This window comes from Astatotilapia calliptera, chromosome 14 (genome assembly GCF_900246225.1).
Source record: "Astatotilapia calliptera chromosome 14, fAstCal1.2, whole genome shotgun sequence".
Taxonomy (NCBI): domain Eukaryota; kingdom Metazoa; phylum Chordata; class Actinopteri; order Cichliformes; family Cichlidae; genus Astatotilapia; species Astatotilapia calliptera.
This window is the reverse complement of record NC_039315.1, coordinates 39,166,562-39,187,529: the sequence shown is the minus strand read 5'-3', so window position 1 is coordinate 39,187,529 and position 20,968 is coordinate 39,166,562. Positions and strand designations below refer to the sequence as shown.

The window sequence follows — 20,968 nt, the reverse complement described above, 5'->3', positions numbered from 1 at the left end:
TTATATGAACGCGGTGCTTTGTCCCATCTGTACTCGAATGTTCTTTTCCCCCCTATTTTTTTATAGTAAAAGTGACCAGGATGATGTGAAATCTACCTATGAGACTGCGTGAGCTTAACAGAAGAAACGTTTACCTTTACTGCATTCTCAGTTGACGCAGGACTCCAAGCGGCTTAAACTTTAGAGTATCGCGAGAATTGATCAGCTGTTATGTCTGCGTGTTTTTTTTCCTCTCTCTTTTTTTTAAGACTGGTACTGGTCTGTCAAACACGTGGGGAGGAGAGTGTGACTTTCCACTAGTGTACGTTTCAAAAAGCTCACGTTGTTAGTGTTGCTATCATCGTTGCGGTACCGAGGACCCAAAAACATTGTAAGTAAAATAATTAGTCCGTGAAGGAAGTGGCACACTGAAAGAGACTGTTAGCTTTTAGTTTTCTATTTAATGCGTACATGGTTGCATGATTCAGTTTCATTGACATTTATGTGAGTATATTTCAGGGGAAAAAAACATTCACTGGCATTTCTACTGTTCTCTGTGGGTCGTCAAATGTTTATTGTGTCGCCATGTGATCCCATGTCATTGAAAAACTAGCCTACAAAGCAACTCCTCCTAACTTGCCATTCAGAACAGCACATGTAGCTTCTGTTGTAGAAGTTAAATTTCCGCACTTGCTTCGTTTTGTTGAGCGTGCACGTGCCAACGTAGGAGCATTGCTTCTCGGATAATAATAAATGCATTTTGGCCCACAGTTGGCAGTCATTGTCGCCAGGCCGGCTAGCAGGCTAGCATGAAGGTCTAAGGCCCATGCGGGGCATTGACAGTCTTTGGCTTCAAATGTCCTTTACCCCTGCATCGATTACAGATTCCCCCTCGTTGGTGCAGTTGGGTATAGTTAACGACTATGTATCACACAGCTTTATGTTGTGGCCCAGTACGTCTGTAATTCGGGGATATGAAACTCTGAAGTGGCTTTAATAATGTAGCCACCTACCAACATAGTCTAAAAATAATACAGTGGAGGGAACGTGCCATTAGCTTAGATTTTTTCATGTTTAGCTAGCGTTAATTTTCATAAACATCAAAGCCACTGTGGTTGCTAGGTAGCTAACTTCATGCTTTGTATCCTGCACTGCGGCCTCCTTAAACAGCCATGCTGTATTTCGTGTTTGCATTAGGTCACAGCCATCTCTGCTACACGGTTTCATCCCAGACGGTGCCAAACTCCCCTATATGCATTTGTTATATGGGATTTGACATCTTACTGGCTGCAGGTTGTTCAGTTTAGTACGGGGCACAACTTCGCTGTTGGATATTTTGTAGAATCTGAAAAATTCGGCATTAAAAAGGACCTGTCAGCGTATCGTAAGCTAAAGTTGTTATAAATTGCTGCCTGCCTATGAGAGTCTAAGCATATATTTTTGCGCTTCTTTCGAAGGTTGTTTAGGTTTTAGTTGGCTAATGCAAAGAACTGAGAGGGATAACCTTATAAAGACAAAATGAATCGCTTGAGTCACAAATGAAAGTGGTATTTTGGTATCACAACGAATTAATTTTTCCTTACCATATAGTCATGTAACGTTAAACTTCGAGAATTATATATGAAGGTTCACATTGTGGCCTTTGTACTTCCTAGCTAGCTAATTGTGTTAGCCGGTGTTTGACGATGGCGTGAATGACCACACGCCACGCTTTTGTTTTGTTTTTATTATTATTATTATTTTTTGTGGGACAGAAAGCATCACCACTATCATTATTGGGAACTACACAATGTCCCCCAGTTGTAGTATTAAGACATAGCTAGCTGAACGCTTTTAGCATTTGTTGAGTCGTTGCTGAAAGACAGCTGGGGTGTTGAGGCGCACCTTCTGTACATCACTGGGGCTTTGGTCACATGTAAACTGGACTCGTATGTGTCTGTAGCAACGATCAACGCCACCTAAGTTTAAAGTTGTTGGTAGCAGCATGGCTCCTGTATGGTCTTGACTTTTGGCCACAGGGCATGCAAGACTTGACAGCCTACTGTATTAATATCCAGATCTGTCTGTAATTCGCTTTGTAACTCACGTTTGTTTACATAAAATAATTTGGTTTTCATTTATGTAAAAACTGTCATGTTCATTGTTAATTTTTCTTAGTGATGACAGTGAGTCCCAAGGTTCATTTAACAGGCATGATGATGATTAAAGGGATATTGGAAAATGTATGACATGAAGAATAAAGTTTAAACGCAAACAGGTGGGAATTAAGTGACACTGAACTTGTTGGCATGAAGGTCTTTTGAGGCTACATAATAATTTTACACCAATCTGTCTGTGCTGGCATGATGTAAGGGTTATAACATGTAAAATAGTTTTATCATTCCTGTTTGAACAGCCAAGGTCACAGTAAGAGACGATTTTACAGTTTATAGACAGTCTTGACTATAAGGCCAGGAAAGGAACCAATAAAGACTTGTCTGACTTGTAAGGACAGCTCTTCATTTGACAGCTTGTTGCTTCCGTTGTGACCTTTATATGGTGAGTGAGTTGCCCTTGGATTTAACAGCAACACATACAAGCTACACATAAAGCCTGGGAGCTTCATGTGTAGCATCTTTGCTGGTCCTTTCTGGACAGATCTTGAATGTTACTCCTGGGACCTGCTGGAACCGCTCGCCCAGTTTGGGAGTCACTGCTGTAAGTGCTCTGAATGCCACTGGGACCACTGTTGCCTTTATCCTTCGTTTATTCTCTAGCTCCCCTCTGAGCCCTTGGCATTTCTCAAGCTTTACGTATTTCTTTTTCTTGATTTTTGCTTTCATTTGGTATAGCTACATGTACTACTATGGCTTTATTACTCTGCTTGTCCACTAGTAATATATCTGGTTGGTTAGCCATCGCCAGTTTGTCTGTGTGTATCTAGAAATCCCACAGGATTTTAGCTTGGTCATTTTCAACCACCCTGAGGGGCATATTCCATTTTGATCTTGGGACTTCCAGGCCACACTCTGCACACATGTTCCTGTATACTGTGCAACCCACCTTGTTACTGGGTTTCATGCAAGTTCCATGCATGTATCCAGGTAGCAGAGGTGGCTAACGTTTGCTCCATTCCATTGTCTATATCCATAGGCAGTCTTGGTAATGATTTGAGTGATTTGCACTTTTAACCTGAAATTTAATAAAATAAAGGACCCCCTATTCCACCTTGTATAAGTAGGTAGGTGATGCTGAGGATTGCCACTTTATCAGCATTAGCTTTCTGGCCAAGCTGTGAATGCCATTAAGTTCTTTTTAAAAGGACAGAGTTAGTCAAAAACCCTGCATCCAAAACAAAGCTATCAACACTCGGAGCATTATCCCTTTCAGTTACATTGAACAAGGTATGAGAGTTCTGACTGAAATCTTTGCAGAAAGGGACACCTCGAAAACATGAAGTTTCCAAATATGTTACTTTGGACCTTTGACTGCTTCTTCAAGGTCAAATAAGGTCAAATTTTCATTATGTCAACCTTTCATAAAATGCTTCATCTTTAAAACTATGCTTAAAATTCTACTTCTGTGTTTGTATTGGCAAGATTTAAAAAATTATACTGGTAAATAGTGATTCTAAATATCACATAGTTTTGATCCAACACGTTTGACCTCTGATCTCATTTTTATATTTCACATCTGCCTTTTCTCTTTTCTTTTTTTTTAAAGATTGACCCCAAAAATGCATTGTATTCAGGGGTGGAAATTAACACCCACCACTGGGCAAATGCAGGTAAATTTATGAAGTGGCTTGTAAATTTGAGCAATAGACAAGCCACCACGGCAGGTTTAAATTTAAACAGAAAAAATGATGTTCAATTTGCACTCCTGACCTGTCTGGGGCAGCAATGCGCTTGGGTTGCTGCTAGTTTTTATTACCACTTTGAATCGGCAGCACATTTAAAAACCTTTGCCCATGCAGCAGTATATTAATGACTAACATCATATTGTGGTTGGATTCTCAGTTGTTCATCTGACTAAAGTTTGACCCGTTTACTGCATCCTGCGATTGCATTTGTCCCTAACCATTGGGAATGGTCATGTTAACTTTTATGGAGTGAAAAAAGTTAGCAGTCATCCTCCAGCTTCACTGTGTTTATATTATGTTAACCATAGCTGCGTACCTAGCAACCACGTAGCACATCATTGTATGCTAGGTAGTTGACTTCAGTAACACTACAAACCTCACTACTGTTTAGTTTTTCAACATAAATGACAGAAATAATAGTTTAATTTTTCAGAAATCCCTCAGTCAGAACATGGTATATAATCTTTAGATCATAGGTGTCAAACTCTGGCCCGCGGGGCCAATTTTGGCCTGCAGCCTAATGACATTTGGCCCGCGAAGCCATACCAAATTATTATTAGAGCTGGCCTACTGTTATTATACAGCTAATATGTATATTGTTTAGTATTAAGCTTTGCTTGTTCCATATTCAGTTTTTCAGCAAAACTTGTTTGAGTCCATAAGAAGAGATTCATTCTTAAATCTGGAGGAAGGTTTTTTTTTTTTTTCTTCTTCTTCAATAAACATCAATGTTAGCCCACGACCTTGTTCCAGTTTTGAATTTTGGCCCACTGTGTATTTGAGTTTGACACCCCTGCTTTAGATAGAAACTAGCGAGCTAACTTACTGCTAACTTCAGACTCCATTAAACTTCATAAATTAAACTTAACACTGATCATTTTATTAAAGATGAAAGAATTGAGACAGTTTGTAACTCTGTGATGCTACAGTGTTTGTTTGACTTTGTGACCAGAAGTGGAGTTTGACGTTATTAGCAGTTTCCGGGTCCAAACTTCAAGACCCAATGGAAAACCAGTTGATCCGAGTCAAGTTGTGGCGAGTTTACAAATCAATATCTATTATTGGGGATGGAATCGAGAACTGGTTCTCAGTAGTCCAGTTCCATAGACTTGTTAGTCTGTTTTCCTGTCGATCCCGTTTATTGGTTCCATTTTTACTTGCACTACAATCAGCTGACTCAAGTTTGCCTGTCAGAGTAGGAAAACGGTGATCTCCATTTCTACCTTTTCATCTTTCTACAGTAGAATCACTGTGATGATTGCTTTAAAGTGTTTTTGTGCCGGTTTTTAACTTTGCTTTGTGCTGTCGGCTTCATTTTCATACTTAAATGTTAGAGAAGGGTCATAAATGTGTGTTCATAACAGGGATTTGTGCTGGTGTAATTAGCCTAGCCTAGGTTTATACTGTTAACTGGTGCAATTTATTTGCAGGAATGTAATGTTGTTGATATGCTGCTTAGCAATGGTGGTCACTGTCAAAGCAAAGAAGATGAGATCCCAGTTAAGGAATCAATGAGTGATATAGATGAGAGAATCAGAATCTACCAGAATAAACTAAATTCTTAGCAATTCTCACCCCTTCCTATTATCCATTACCTACTCCTTCAAAATTTCTGTGTAATCAAAGTCATGTTACCTGGATTTTATTCTGTTATTTTTTTTAAATTATATTATTGCACACAAAATGTCTAAGAAGAAGAAAAAAATGTATTAAACTAAAACAAAATACAATACTATTCCCTAAAAGTAAATAACACCCAGGTGGACGTTTCCACTCTTGGAGTGCTGCTTGAGGGTAAAACTGCTTCTGTGTCTGGACAGTAACTGACAGAAGTTTGAAGACATTTAACAAGCCAATGTGCATAATAATGAATCTGGTACTTTGAAAAACAAGCCTGGGCAGGGTTGGGAGGGGTTTTTTTTTTTTTTAGTATTCCAAGTAGAAATGGTTTCTTCCAAATTGTTTTATAAAGCATGTGTGGGATGCCCTCTGGGCCTGGTCTTTGCTGTTTTGTAAAGATTTAAATGAAACATCAGTAATGGGACAATAGAATTCCTCATTCACATTTAGCAGTTGCAGTTCGGCACAGCATTTTAAAAAGACAAACAAACAAACAAACACAAAAAGCAAGAATTCCACTTGCACTGGAGGTTCACTTGAGGAATAATGGGCAGGGAAAAGGAACCAGATCAACCTTATTTACAAATTGAGATTGAGTGGCCGGTCCATGATGGAATGCAAGCATAAAGCCAAATCTTGTTAATGTGATCATTTGAGAACAAGATGACATAGATTTTGAAATTCATATTATCTGCTAGGAGGCTGCTCCAGTCTTTCTCTCATCTACAGCACAGACCATTAAAAATGGAACAAAATGCAATATTGTTGCAAACATGACAAGACCTCTGTCCATTTGTCACATGAGGACTGAAGCAATCCTGGCTGCTGTGGAGCCAGAGGCAGGGTATAACTGAGACGGGTAGTTTGTCACAAGAGCGAAATACTGGCAGAAAATGAGTACTCTTGTAAACCTGTGAGTAATGTTTTATAGCTCAACACTTGTCTTCTTTTCTAATGTGACAATTTATCACATCTGAGCTCTGAATAGGAAGGGGAGTCTAATCTGTTTCTCAGTAGTTCAATTCCTTGGAATTGTTAGTCAACGCTAATCGGCTCCACTTGCACTATACTCCACAGATTTCAGTTTATGCCACAGGAGGAAAATAATGATGTCATCTACAAGGAGCAGAAAGCTAAACTCACCTGCAAATGCCACTTGCATCCACTGCTTAGTTACATAATGCAATGATTGACTGCGTAGTTTGCAAACATCCAAAGCTGTCGGATGAAACTGTAACAGCTGTGCAGGATAACAGAACAGCTGCAGTTATCCAGAGCTTGTTAAAACTATACTTCCTAAAGCTTATGCTTGGGTTTTTGTTTTTAAGCATGGCATCATTTGCATCTCTCTTTAGACCTCATAGCCATTTATTCATAGCTATAAAGTGTGGCTGTAGTACCAATAAAATTACTATAATACACATGCTATACCTCCCCTGACAAAGACCTTGTACCCTTTTCTTCTCTTGGAACATCCAAGAGGTTATTTAGATGAATAGAAGTTGAACATCAAACAGGAATGTAATTGGTGAATCAAAATACATTTCAAGGTTGACATCAAATTTACCACTTGTGTTCAAGCAACTCTCTTAATGTCAGGAATTCTAGAATTTAATTTCTGACTAGAATTCATTTCTAAATCAGCCTGTAGTCAATAAGCATGGTTTTCACACATCCGTAAGAAGTTGCATTTAGCTTGAAATGTTCCTCATACAAATGTTTGTGTGCTGTTGTGGCTTTCAGGTGTAGCTGCTAGTGTCTTGAGGAAATGCCACTGAGGTTTCGCTCTGTTGTACCCTATACACTGCCCGGAGTACTCGCACTGATTGGATGGTGGTGGTACATCTCACGAAAGAGAGAGCGGCTCATCAACCATGACAGGACTGAGGGAACTCCAACCACTACGGACCTTAAAACATCTTCAGCAGATGGTAGCAATGGTTTGGTGGAGAAAGACACTGTATCCCCCACAAATGACACAGACAGCCCCATTCACAGACCTCCAAATGCCAGTAACCAGAGAACACAACATGAAAACATTTCACAGATCCATTTCCAGCACACTGAAGCATCACCGTCACTGGCACAAAGTTCTGAAAAGTTTTCATGTAATTCTGAGAGAATGAAACAAGGAGTCCATAGGCCTCCACAGTCAGCACTGCCATCACTTGATAAAGATGACAGCTTGCAGGTATCATCAAAAGACCGTAAAGACCCAGAGAGGAGCTTGTCACTTGCCTTGGGAACAGAGCTCAACCTAGTGAAAAATCCAGTATCTGATCTAGAAAGAGCCACATTTTCCTATCAGTCTACCAAAGTCACCAGCTCCTTTCCCACAACATCGCTGCTTTCTGGTGCAGAGAGACCAGACCCGGAGGGGGAAGTTGCAAAGAACCACAGCACTAATAATACACAAGATGAAATGATTGGTTGGGATGAGCATGCATCCAATGTAGAGAGGGTGGACCCATCAGAAGCAGACTCTCTGGATACACCTCCACCAGTGCCGGATTTTCACCAACACATTCTGTCCAGCACACCAACTGACCCAGTCCTGGCCTCTACATCCCTAAGTATTGTCCAGAACACAACAGCAGTAACACCAGAGGACATATTGGTACACGGTAGCCCTGGAGAGGAGCATGATCTTGAGGATCTTGCTGCTCGACTTATAACTAAGGTCATCTCAGCTGCCACCCAGGAAGTCCTTAGTGTCACAAGTTGCCAGGTTGTGGACAAAAGTCTGCCTAACTGCAGTAGTGGTGGACTATACCCCGAGCTCGAGCCAATCATAGCAACACAGAAACACCATCATCTCTCGACAAGCCCTTCTCAGGTAGGCTGTGATTGTAGAGAGGCAACAGAAAAAGAAGCGCAAGCAGTGCCTAATGGCTGCTCCTCATCTCCAGTATGGAAATCTGTTGATGTCAGTCACATAAATCATCAGAAAAATGCTGTTCACAGCAGCCACTGGTCAACACAGCTGCCCCAAGAAGCACAAACCTCACCTGTGTTGAACATTAAACTAAAAGGTGACGAGGCTGCTCCGCTGGCTGAGGACTCGGCCTGCAGCACCTGCCACTCTGAGGATGGCATTAGCAGCGAGGATCTTCAAAGCAGCTTGTTTGACAACCAAAGTGATGTGATCCAGCTTACAGACCTCTCTGCAGGAGAAGCGGCACAGGGCCAGGTGCAGGCTGAGAGTTTGACAGAGGGCTTAGTTTTGTCTGCAACTGAAGAAGACTCTTTGGATGCAGCGTGTGAGATAAAGGGGCTAAATGCAGTAGGTGTAAGGAATGGAGCTCATGGGACATGTGAAGTAGAGACGGATCAATCTGGAGGTGAGATTCTCTCTCACTGACTTTTATATGTTTGTCATGATAGCTAATTTTTATTTTATTTTTTATTTGAAGAATGATAACAGTGAGTTAAGAAATGTGGTGTACATCAGCAGATGCAGTATTAGTAGTAATTTGTTACACAAACTCATAACTCGGAACATATAGAGGCTCATTTGGCCTTTTTTTTTTTTTTGCAGTGTATTCCCGGTTATCGAGCAGTGGGTCAAAAAGTGCCCAAGAATGTGATGCCTGTTAACAAACATGTAAATTAGGACAGTGACAAGATCAAAACTGATGATGCCGGGAATCTGAAAATTCAGATGCTGTCATGCTGAGATTGATTGTTTCCATTGCCAGGTTCTGATGTAAACAGTATGGACTCTGTGGATAGCGGATGCACTATGGGTGCCCTAGAGAGTAAGGGCAACCATGCTGCCTCAAGCACTGGGCTGATCATCTGGGAGATTGAGGTACCAAAGGTGAGTAAAGACAATTCATGTGAAATACAAAACCATATATTTTATCCATGATTTCAACGCTGTACACCTCACACTACTCAATTAAAATGTTAATGTATTGTATGCAGGAATGCTATCATGATTCTACAACTAGGCAAATTTACTTTTCATAATTGTAATGCATTCATAAGAAAGCAACTTAAATATGACCCTGATTAGTGGATTTTGCAAGACATTCTTGTTTGGTTAATTGGGCACATGTGAGGTAGATGACTTTTTATTGCATATAGAATAAAATCCTGTCTGAATGAGTGTAAATGCCTGTCCATATTGGCGATTCTTCTCATCAGCATCAAGAATATTTTTGAAATATTTTATTAAAAAATATAAATATAAAGAAATAAAAATACTTTTGTTTTGAAGTAGAAGTATAGCAAGCTTTTGACATAACTGTGTGACACTTGGAGTTGGTGGTTCGCTCCTGTATTGAAGATGTAATGAAAGAATAGCTGTAAAAATCAGGGTCACTGGACGAGCACCAAATTTGGCCAATGCCTATCTACTTTGAGGTACTGTAATTTTATTAAGGTAAACTTTTACATGGGTAAAGTAAAATTGGGTATAGTAAAATTACTGTACAAAAAAATTGCTTATTATGGAATTACCAGTAACTGAAACAAATCTTCCCAACAACTGGCTGCCAACTGGGTTGAATAGAATGTTGGACCACTCAGGACCGTAAGTAAAGGGGAAAAAACTTTTTTTTTTTTTTTTTATTGGTTACAATCACATTAGAATTCTGAATATCCTCTGACATTAACATTAGCAAACAAACTGGGCTTTGTGACATGCGTTTTCAAAGCTGAGCAGTTGTCTATATTGCGTATTTAAAATATTTTGTCATAACTTGGTAGGCAGCATGTTAGTGGGTTTGATTAAATGTTCATTTAAACGGTTTAAAGGAACTGTCCTGTTTACTCAGCATTGTCTGTTCTACCTGTCCTGTTGTACCAGCATCTTGTAGGGAGGCTTATTGGAAAGCAAGGTCGATATGTGAGTTTCCTAAAGCAGAACTCTGGAGCAAAGATCTACATTTCTACCTTGCCTTATACACAGGAGTTCCAGATTTGTCACATAGAAGGTGAGTACTGAGGGGTTTGTCCCCACATCTTTCCATCTTCTTTAGAGATTTGTGAACAAATGTGATTTTGACCATAGGAGAAAAGCGCAAGCATTTTAAACTCCTGTTTCTTACTTGTTCGTTTGGACTAGTGGTAAAATTTGACCTTGCGTGATCTTTTTCTAGGGACACAGCAGCAGGTCGACAAAGCCCTGTCGTTGATTGGGAAGAAATTTAAAGACCTGGACCTCAACAATCTATATGCTGCACCACCACCTCCACTTACATTACCATCTCTTCCCATGACTTCATGGGTGAGGAAAAATACTTGTGTTAATGATACTTTTTTTTTTTACCCCTCCACTGTAAGGCGGATGGGATATTGTCACTCCGTTGAGCAAGCATGTGGAAAAGACACCCAAGTTTGTGAATGCGATAACGAGGCGATGTAGGAGCTTCAAACTGATACCATAGGTGTATCTACTAAAAGTCTTGTATAATTTTGAATCTGTGACCCTGACCTCAAGGCCTAAGGTCAAACTCTGAAACTCTTGTGAATGTGAAACCTCGAACAAGGCAACATAGGATTTTGACACTGATACCGTAGGCATGTCTACCAGGAAGCTGAGGGGTAGCACTGGCGGCTGCCAGTATTTTTACTATGATTATTGTAAGTTAAAGAGAGATATTTTATATTCTCCTTTTGCATTATCATTTACAGAAAATGAATACATTTGTACAACATTGAAACTGCTTTCCCATTTTACACACAGCTCAGTCTTTAGACTTGAGAAATTGAGTCATGAAGACGTGTATGAATGCATCAGTTCATAAATGTTAGTTAGCAGGGACATGTTCCATCATTTGTTTTAATAGTTCTGTGGGTTCTTTCATTTTGCCTAAGAAAAAATGTTTACAAATTTAGTCCTGGGTTTTCCATTAACATTACCTCACCTGCTTATCGTGCTGATTTATACCCTGTCTGTCCCTCTGTTATAAATATGTTGGTGTAACTGTACAGTTCTTCAAAAACTGTTTATGGAAGACGACCACAGTGATTGTCTGTTTGAGTAATAATGGACTATGACAGAGCTTCCCAAAGTCTGGGGCCCGCCCCCTAGGGAGGGCGCAGAGCCATTGCAGGGGGTGCGCAGTATGAAAAGGCAAAAAACAAACACAAAAAAACACTCTTGGACACTGCTAGCACGGGGCGCCCACAGAAACGCAAAGCAGGAGATGAAGCATCGCTGAATAGGTTTCCAAACCAACTTCATTCTAAGCCAAAGACTAGAAAATATGGTGAAGCAAATCTTCCCTTTGGTTTCACCTGCACAAGTGCCGAGGTAGGTCTCCCCTTCAGAATTGGGTTTCCCTTTGTTGGGAGCAGCGCTGGGCTCTTCAAATCACGGACAAACAGTATCCCACATTCTTGATTTTTAGTTCACAAACACTTTTTATAATAACTAACTACTCCTGACATTTTGGAGATGTTAGCTCTTTATACAGTAAAGTTACAGTGGGATAAAAATAATATCAGGCTGATCCTGCCACGATTTGTTCCCCCGGTTCAAATCACAGACAAACAGGATCCCACAGCTGTTTATGTTTTTGAACCCGTTTTGCACAGAGAGATATTTTTTGAAAAATGCATTGACAGCAATGTTGAATATTATTACACAGGAAAAAACAACTACACGTAAAATAATCACACGGTGACGCCTCTGCCTTTGTAAATGGAGGGACAGTAACTACGTGTGTGTGTGTATGTAAGCGTGTAAAACAGCAGATATTCAGATTAACAGTATTTTGTCTCTATCTGCCATTCTGCAATTCATCTCATGTAAACAATAACGTGGCCACGGCGTGACGTGAAAAAAGACACATACCTTTGACATTGCGTGACGAACTCTGTATTCCTCGTCCACACGTGTGGACGAAACAGCTGTGTTTTCAAAAATGCCCGTGTAGGTGTGGATGTAGTGTAAAAGAGTTAGTAGTTTATTTTATTACTACTTGTAATTTATTGCAGATTACTTGTATTTGCTTAATTGTTTACCAAATGTTTGAGGTGTGACATAAACCGCAATGGAGCAAAATATGGGTGTGTGTGGTTGGAGGATGTGTTTGTGCGTGCGCGGGGGGGGGGGGACTTTTTTTTTTCTTTCTTGTAAAACAAAGGGGGGCCTAGCAAAAAAAAAAAAAAGTTTGGGAACCTGTGTGTGTGTGTGTGTGTGTGTGTGTGTGTGTGTTTTCTTCATTGGTCACTATTAAGGATTCAGGTGAATTGGTATTATTTAGAAAGCATAGTAGATGAAGAAACGGTATGGAAGCAAACCTCGGTGTGAAGCTCTGCATCATGCTGTTCTTTTCATTTAACACAAAGTGACTTGAAGAAATATTTTGTTAATTTTAACTTGAGTATAAACCAGTTGTGAACATTAATAAGAATATTTTGATTCAGATGTATTACAAGGACTAGAAACATCATACTTATTCTTCATCATACATTTTTAGCGTTAAAGTAGTAAAGCTAAAGTGTTTTAAGTCCTTGGAGTGATGAATTATTTGGGTATGCTGATATAAAGTATAAATGAGACTGCATTAATTTATTTTAAGGTTTGAGAGAGTTGTTTGTAGTTTTATGCATGACCAACATTTGTTTGATATTTGTCTTCTCAGCTTCTCCTTCCAAGTGGAGTCACAGTTGAAGTGATAGTGGTGAACATCGTGTCAGCTGGTCACGTCTTTGTCCAGCAACACACCCACCCCACGTACCATGCCTTGCGAAGCCTTGACCAGCAGATGTTCCTTTGCTACTCACAGCCAGGCACCCCTGCCTTGCCCTCACCTGCTGAAAGTAAGCTTAGTTGTACTGTGGATACTGCTAAATGTGTAAAATTTTAGTAAACATGCGCAACTATAGGTTGTTTTAATGAAACTTTGACATTTAGTTTATGGTTAATTTAAAATAATCTTCACTGCATCGGTGAAGCTGTAGTTCACTTAGCTCAGCTTTCTAGTTAAGCAAGTTTTGTTTAGTTTTTTTAAATTGCAAATACATTTTTAGTAAACGAACAAGGTCCCTGTGCTTTTGTTTATTCTTTTTCTACATGAAAGTAACCCAGTTTGATACATGGCTGAAATAAGCTAATTGTCACATGCAGTGATTTGTTTTTGTTTTTTTCCAGAACTTCTTAACAACAAGCTAATTTAGTAAAGGTCATTCAGCTACTTTTAGCTTTTATTCTGTTTTTGTTTTTTGTCTCTTTTCTGTTATCCAGTTGGTGTGATCTGTGCAGCTCCTGCAGTTGAAGGAGCCTGGTGGAGAGCTCAGGTCATCACCTTCTACAAAGAATCGAATGAAGTGGAGATCAGATACGTTGACTATGGAGGCTATGACAGAGTTAAGATTGACTCACTACGGCAAATAAGGTTATTATAAGAGATCTCACCGTATTAAAACTTGTATTCTAAGATGGCGTCATTTAGAGTGTTTGCTTTATAAAACGTGCCTCACTAACACAAGCACTTTTTTTCCTGTGCTTAAGTGCTTTCTATCTAACATTCATGCTCCTCAAGAGCAACTTGGTAGATATTACGCATGCAGACTGGAACAGCCAGTAGATTACCTCCCATCCCCAAACAAAGCATTTGCTGATCAGACAGTTTAGTTGTTGTGTGATTCTGGTATTTGTAATACCTTTTTATTTGATTCATAATTAAGAAGTGTTAATGCCAAAGTCAGCGAGAAACTAACTAATCTCCTGCAAGGTAAAGTTGCTGCAGAAAGTTATCCCAACATGCAGACTAGAGAAGCTGGGAATCAAAATGCCAATGTTCTGATTAGTAGATGACCCACTCTCCCACATCAAAACTTTTTGCTGTGGGGCACACTCAGTTCTTGAACTTTCTAATGCCCTAACCTGAAATTATGGAGTTTTTTGAAAGGTAAGGTTAGCCCATTTGGCATTAGTTGTATGTATATATCCACATTTATAATGGCAAATAAATAAAGGTGCACAAAAGATTATGGTTGTTGATGTTGTAGAGTTTATCCACCAGAGGGTATTCTACTTCTGTTGGCAACAGGTTCTAAGGCCTGAGTTAGACTTCTGTAGTAAAACCTACGAGTGAATCTACATGAATGGGACAACATTACTCAGTGCTGCATTATTTGCTAATTACCTTGTGGTTGTGTCCCAGTGTTTTATGTGTATTTATGGATTTTGGTCGTAGAGAAGCCCAGACTTCCTTCACCCCGACCTCTTCTTCTAGCTTGTATTGTCAGACACAGATGTTCCCAAGCCAGCTAAGGGATCTTATCTCTCCAGTGAGTATTGGGTCTGCCCCAGGAAATCCTTCCAGTAGAACATACCCAGAATACCCCACTTAGGAGGTATCCAGCAGGCATGCTAGTCAGATGCCTGAACCACCTCAACTGGCTCATTTCAGTGTCCTTTCAGCAGCTCTACTTTGCCCCTCTTGAATGAAAGAGTTCCTCACTCGATCTCCAAGGGAGAGCCCGGTCACTCGTTAAAGGAAATGTTCCCCTCTCCTTGCAAGTGTCAGCAAGACCCATAGATACTATCCCCTCCTTGGAGGATTCCAAGTAACTCATCCCTGGCCCGTATGGGGCACTTTTCCAGTCTTTGCCCTTTTCTGCCTGTGAGCCATGGTTTAGGGCTTGGAGGTGATGTGAAGCCAACAGAACCACATTATGTGCAAAACATGAAGATGAAATCCTCCGGCCTTGAGAGCTTTTTGCCATTGAAACCCCGAGGGATGCAGTCAAATCCCATTTCCAGGTTAACAAAACTCATCTAGACTGGGTGGGCAAACGCCTATGCACCCTTGAATGTCGTTGAGAGGATACAGACCTGGTTTCAGTGCAGGGACACTGGACCCTAATTTGTGTTGCATATGGGTTATCTGAATCACTTTGTCTGACCCTCCACTCAGGACTAATTTGCCATGGGGAAACAGTAACAGGGGGCAACTTGCCCCTGGCAGCATAGCTTCTGGGATCACTAGAACACAAACCCCTCCACCATGATAAAGTGGTGGTTCATGGAGCAGCTTATGGAGACATTAATTTATTATTTGTAATATTTGGGGGTGGCTACTAGGCCACCTGGTCAAGGTTGGTGGTCCAGTTTGCATGCCAAATAGTTTTGGGCAAGATACTAATCCCAAGTTGCTCTCTGATGCATCCATCAGAATATGAAAGCGTGTGAATGTTGGATAGAAAGCACTAAAAGCTTAGAAAGAAAAAAAGTGCTTGTGTGACTGGGTGAATGAGGCAAGTTGTGTAAAGTGCTTTTAGTGCTCAGAGTAGAAAAGCGATATAAATGAACTATCAAAAACTGAAAGTAACCAGAAATGCATAATAAGCTTCTGGGGTATGGAGCAGATTGCCTCAATGCTGCTGACCAATGTGTAGTTAAGAAATGCACATCAGGTTGCATGATAGGTTGTGGTGTAGAATTTCAGAGCAGGTTGTGGTTACAATGTAGCTAAAGCATGGATTTCTTACTGAAGCAGAATTGCTCAGTAACACAACTGATATGACCAAAGTTGAGCAAAGCATAACTGAATAATACATGACGTGCGTGTGTGCGACAGAGTGAGAAAAATCTGCCAAACCAAATGTTTGTCGTCCGAATCAGTCAGTCTGTAGTTAGACTGTTTGCTGTGGTTGGATATACAAGGAGTTCCTACAGATTTCTCTAGCTGTTTGAGAAAAGGTCTGCTAGTGGGAAAAAATCTTTTTAGGCAAATTCAAGAAGATTATCAGCAGAATTTGTTTTGTGTGTTGTAGTTGACAAAATAAGTATATTGAGAATAATTTTATAAGTTAAACAGTCAGTGTAGCTAGTGTTAAAGGTCACGTTATCATTTAGCGCAGTCGAAAAAAATATATTTATTAAAGTGCAAAGTGTGTATATACACTAGTCCAAGTCTGCTCATTGTTATTTTCCAGGTCTGACTTTGTGACACTACCATTTCAAGGTGCTGAAGTATTACTCGACAACATTGCACCACTACCAGGTACAGTTTGGAAAAGTCTTTGGGGAGATAGTGGTGTACCTACCTAATGTCAGTGGCAATTTGTTAAAACAAAGTATAAACTTTGCCTTATGAAACCTGCAGATACTCTTTTGCTGGAAGGATACCTGCTGTGTTGTTCTGAAATGTGTTTAAATTGTCTGTGATCAGGAGAGGATCGTTTTTCAGCTGAGGCCACATCAGAGCTGGAGGAAATGACCAGAGGAGTCTCATTGCTTGCGCAGGTGAGACCACCATTCTCAGTGACTTTTTGCAATGTAGAAAAGTTGGGCATTACTAAGTTGCGTGTTTGTTTTGGGGTTTTTTTTGTTTTGTTTTTTTGCTGAAGGTCTCCAGCTATGATAACAACACAGGCCTCCCGCTGGTCCACCTGTGGAACATGGTTGGAGATGAGGTATGACATAAGTCTTGGATCCTTGCCACTGTTTTCATGTTACCTCTGTACCTCTAATATCTTAATTAATGATTCTAATCCTATTCCTTTAAGACGCAAGTCACTGATCATTTTGTTTCTTCCCCTCTTTCCCCAGCATAGTCTGGGATAGTCAAATATGCACTGCTATGATGCCACTTTTTTAAAATGAAAACTTGATTTAAAGTTAAATTAAGTGTAAAGTAGTTTTTTTTTAATTTGTTTTTTTTAATTGGTGACAATGATGCTTATTTAATTGATGCCCAAAACCTCAGGCAGCAAGCACAATTATCCTTTTTTTTTTTTTTTTTTTTTTTCATGTATTTGATTTTTTTTGAGTTGTTCCCAGCTAGAAAGACCCCAGAGAGTAAAGGCTGGGATCTCTTTAAACGACTGGTCTCAAACACACTTTCTTTAAATCATCTGATAATCCATCAGAACACTGACAACGTAGAAGAGAATAGAGAGAGAGATGATTACTGATATTACACAATATACACACATAAATGCATAAGGCATCCTGAATTGGTTTTAACTGTAGTGATTCACTGACTGTTGGTCTTCTTTTTGCAGGTTATATCTGTGAACCGTACACTGGCAGAGAGGGGCCTGGGTGTTTGGGTGGATGGATTTTGAACTTGCATGGTCTCTCAACTTCATCAAACAGTTCACTTGACCTAAAAAAACTAAAAAACAAAAATTCCCTCCTCTCATGCTATTGCCCCTTCTCCTCCTTCCCCTCCTTTAAAAAGAAATGCATTGTTTGCAGGTATCATGGACATGATGAACAAGAACATAACGCTACTTTAATATGACAGCCTTCCATTTTTGTTCTTGCGTTAAAATAGGAGAAAGGAATTTGTCTTTTAAAAAAACAAAAAAAACTTTTGCACACTGACAGTGGATCGAGTGAAAGGACAGGTACCTGCATCAGTCTAATGTAGTCATCTGTAGGTTAGTGCATTTCAAAGCTGCCTGGCTTGTTGCCTGGAGTGAAAGTGGGGGACACAAAGCTTACAGCACTGCAAAGTGTAGAGATGGTCAGACAGTGTTCCCTGTGGGAGCACTGAGCTAATCTACCCGGCCCTGCGGCCTCAGAGCTCGGACTTCTCTCTGGTCTCCTTTAGCAAGGACAGAAGAACTACCTTGTTGCTTTTTGCTTTGTTTTTCTCCATGAAGCTGATTTGCAATACCAAATAATGACCATAAATGACCTACCATACAAAATGTGGCTGAATGATTGCTCTACATGTTGGCAGGATTTTTTTGTTGTTTTTTTTGTTTTTTGTTTGTTTGTTTGTTTGTTTGTGTGTTTGTGTGTGGGGTGGGGTGGGGGGGGGGGGTGTCCAGGTCCAGATTTTTCATCTGAGGAAGCAGATCGTTACTTTGGGGCAATGCAAGTTCCTCAACGCGAGATGTTCAGTTTGGCTGACAAAACTACAGATTGATTTTTGAGGTGCTGTTTAAAAACAAACAAACAAATGAAATAAAAAAATCAGTCTATTTAGTCTCCCCCATTCCTGAAGGTTGATTATTTTATACACAAAAGGTGAAATGAACCATATGCAAGCTTGTGATTGAATGTACTGTATTTTCAAAACTACCAAATGGTTAAAAATCAGACTTAACGACTAAATTCAGTTAGTGTCATGAGTTTCCATTTACGGTGGAGACTTTCTGCCTGTTGTGACACAGAGGGATTTCTTCTACACTTGGAAAACTTGGTTGGTTTGACAGAAGGCCATACTTCAGTACTTCTAGTCAGACATGTTGAGGGATATCTTCAGCTTCACTGAGCCATGATAAGCAGGCTCAACAACTGGCTTTGTTAACTAAATATACTCATGCGAACAAGTTGAGTTCTAATTTACAAATTACATGATCGCAGCTGTGAATGAAGTACCTAATGTGACAGACTGAAACTGACCTGATGTGTCAGAAGCTATATTTGGAGGAATATATATAAATATATATTTGACTTAAATCCAGAAGGTGTTATAACACAGAAGAACATGTTTATGTATTTAAAGTTGCCTGTACATGTAAAAACTCCTACACGTCTTTCATTTTGGTTGGCTTTAACCATTTAATATATATTAACTGACAGTCTTTTGGTTTTTGTATAACTGCCAAGATGTATTCTAGATTGTGGGGGTGTGTATGTGTGTACATATATATATATATATATATATATAAAAATGGAAGACTGTACTGGAACAAAGAAAAGGGATGAAGTTTTAATTATTAAATATAAAATGAAACTTTAAGGCAACATTGGGTTTATTTACTGCCACTTATTCTTACACGATAGCCTTGATGTTCTGACCTGCACTAATAAAGTTCAGTATCATGAGTTGAGAGGAGGGGGGGAAAAAAACTTGACTTGGGCTCCAGAAAGATTTTGATCTGCTCCTGAAGTAGCCATGTATTTATTAGCGGTTCACCATGATGGTGTGCTTCTGTTAATACTGGGCTAGTTTTTTATGGGGGGGGACAAAACCTGTTGTCTTTAACAGTAAGAGCTTGGAGTCTTTAAAGGGAACTGATATTAGCCTACTGCATAAGAATTTATTTATTTAAGCTAGCTGACATGATGTAAGCCTGAGCATCTTTCATAAAGAGGCTTCAGAAGAGGAGCAACGCTTATTGTGGCAAGCTGGCTTGAATCACAAATAAGGATCAAATGTTCATATACTAAAACCAGACTTGCAGAGATGCTGAGCACAGGTCATAGCTCACCACTGAAGAGAACACAGGACAAAAATGTACTGCAGAGCGGATGGAAAGAAACTATAAAATGAACAGATTATTTCAACCCATTTAAAAACTGAAGATGTGGTTTTACTGATCAATGGAGCAAGACAACCATGCAAGAGCACTCTTCTGTCATTTGTCGAGCTGGACAGCCAATCAGTCCAATCACATAAAACTGCTGGTTTTTGGTTCAGTCTGTATTTAAATGGTGACATGATGAATCTACAGATTTTATTTATCAAACAGTAACTTGTAATGGTAAACTCAAATTGTCTGTTAGCAGTTCCTCAACCTCATTTTAACATGAAAATGTTATAGTGAGTTTGCAGGGCATGAATGAATCCTGGAATGGCCCACGTTTAAATGATATGGACTGTGTGCACTTCATTTTTTTAATTTTTTAATTTTATTTTTTTCTTTAACATGAATGAAATCACTGTTATTCTAGCAATAAGGCAGCTTTATTCTGACTGAAGAACAGATTAGGGAAGGGGTTACCTGTTGTTTAATTTTGCTAAGAACGTTGACTTGATACTTTTTGTCAAATTCTTGATTAGTCAAACTCAATGAATCTCTCATATGGTTAATTCAGTGGTTTAGTGACTCAACCCGTTCAGATACCTTGTGGAAGAAAATGGGTTGGTTGTGTTCAAACCATAACATTGAGTTATATGAAATTAGGCATGCATACAGTGTGCTTAGCATCAGCCCTATTGGCTTTTGCATTTTTCCATCCATCCATGTTTTACATGATCTCTGCTCCTATGTGTGTATGTTGGGGTTTTTTGTTTTGGGGGTTTTTCTTCAATTCATGCTGGTGTTTGTCCTCCTAACAACAATCCTTCACTACAGCCTCAGATTATGATGCTTTTGTTCATTTTCCTGTAGATAAGATGACTGTAATTTTCTATAACACTGAAGACAGAAAGATAAGGGAACATTATTTTTTCGTTTCTAAGATTTCTTCCATTTCATCCTGCCCCTGCCAGCTTTCAAATGTTTTCAAGCTGTGGGACTGACTATTAGGGTTTGTATTGCTAGTCAAGTCATCATTTGATTATTTAACTGGATGTTAAACTGTTATGCCGAAAATCAATTGACATGTACAGATCAGTTTTTGTTAGGATTATATTAAGTTTGATTTGATTGTACAGATCTGTTAGGGAAAAAAAATAAAAGTTCTTGAAAGTGGTTTCAAATCGTCTGGAAGCGCCTCGTTTTCTGTTTTCTTGTAGTATAAATTGTTTATACTGCTTTGGTATCATCTCAGAGTGTAGTGGTTAACACACACTGAGCATGAATCACAAAGATAACCACCGTTGTGATATTCTTCATCTGAGGTCTAAGATTATGTCAAGCCAGCTAAGAAAATTTGGC

The 20,968-nt window shown here is 39.5% G+C and overlaps 1 protein-coding gene across 1 annotated transcript; it reads left to right on the top strand.

Moving 5' to 3' along the window:
• Positions 1-216: 216 nt before the first annotated feature.
• akap1b (A kinase (PRKA) anchor protein 1b) lies at positions 217-17,726 on the top strand. Its single transcript, XM_026192307.1, has 11 exons — positions 217-370; positions 7,184-8,781; positions 9,139-9,260; positions 10,254-10,380; positions 10,546-10,673; positions 13,039-13,216; positions 13,641-13,791; positions 16,340-16,407; positions 16,576-16,649; positions 16,754-16,819; positions 17,411-17,726. The coding sequence occupies exons 2-11, from the start codon at positions 7,209-7,211 to the stop codon at positions 17,471-17,473; spliced, it is 2,550 nt and encodes an 849-aa protein (XP_026048092.1). The 5' UTR covers positions 217-370; positions 7,184-7,208; the 3' UTR covers positions 17,474-17,726.
• The last annotated feature ends 3,242 nt before the right edge of the window (positions 17,727-20,968 follow it).

Coding starts and splice junctions, on each gene's coding strand:
- akap1b (XM_026192307.1), top strand. CDS start 7,209: ATGCCACTGAGGTTTCGCTCTGTTGTACCCTATACACTGCCCGGAGTA. Junction 16,408..16,575: donor CAACATTGCACCACTACCAG/GTACAGTTTGGA, acceptor GTCTGTGATCAG/GAGAGGATCGTTTTTCAGCT. Junction 16,650..16,753: donor GAGTCTCATTGCTTGCGCAG/GTGAGACCACCA, acceptor TTTTTGCTGAAG/GTCTCCAGCTATGATAACAA.